This window comes from Geospiza fortis, unplaced genomic scaffold (assembly GCF_000277835.1).
Source record: "Geospiza fortis unplaced genomic scaffold, GeoFor_1.0 scaffold1897, whole genome shotgun sequence".
NCBI lineage: Eukaryota > Metazoa > Chordata > Aves > Passeriformes > Thraupidae > Geospiza > Geospiza fortis.
Window position 1 is genome coordinate 24,470 of NW_005054902.1, and position 221 is coordinate 24,690.

Genomic DNA, 221 nt, shown 5'->3' on the forward strand with positions numbered 1-221 from the left:
CGAGGCCCGTCTTGATCTTCTGCTCCAGCCATTCCAGGTAGTCGGGGCACTCGGGGCCGTCGCAGTTGCAGTTGGGGGGCTTCACACCGTGCTTGGCCAAAGCCAGGGCGGCCTTGAGGGCGTGCAGGTCCTCTCCTCGTGGCACCCCGTCCGCCGTGCCCAGCCCGCCCTGGCTCATCTCCGAGTCGAACTTCTCGTAGAGCAGCGACGGCGACGCCGGC

General features: G+C 68.3%; 1 protein-coding gene across 1 annotated transcript in view; it reads right to left on the reverse strand.

The window, feature by feature from the left end:
* The window catches only part of TET3 (tet methylcytosine dioxygenase 3), a 9,342-nt gene extending 9,164 nt beyond the window's left edge, over positions 1 to 178 (reverse strand). The window contains exon 1 of the mRNA XM_031065589.1: positions 30 to 178. Within this exon, the coding sequence (XP_030921449.1) occupies positions 30 to 178 (149 nt within the window). The remainder of the gene's footprint in view (positions 1 to 29) is intronic.
* Positions 179 to 221: the final 43 nt, after the last annotated feature.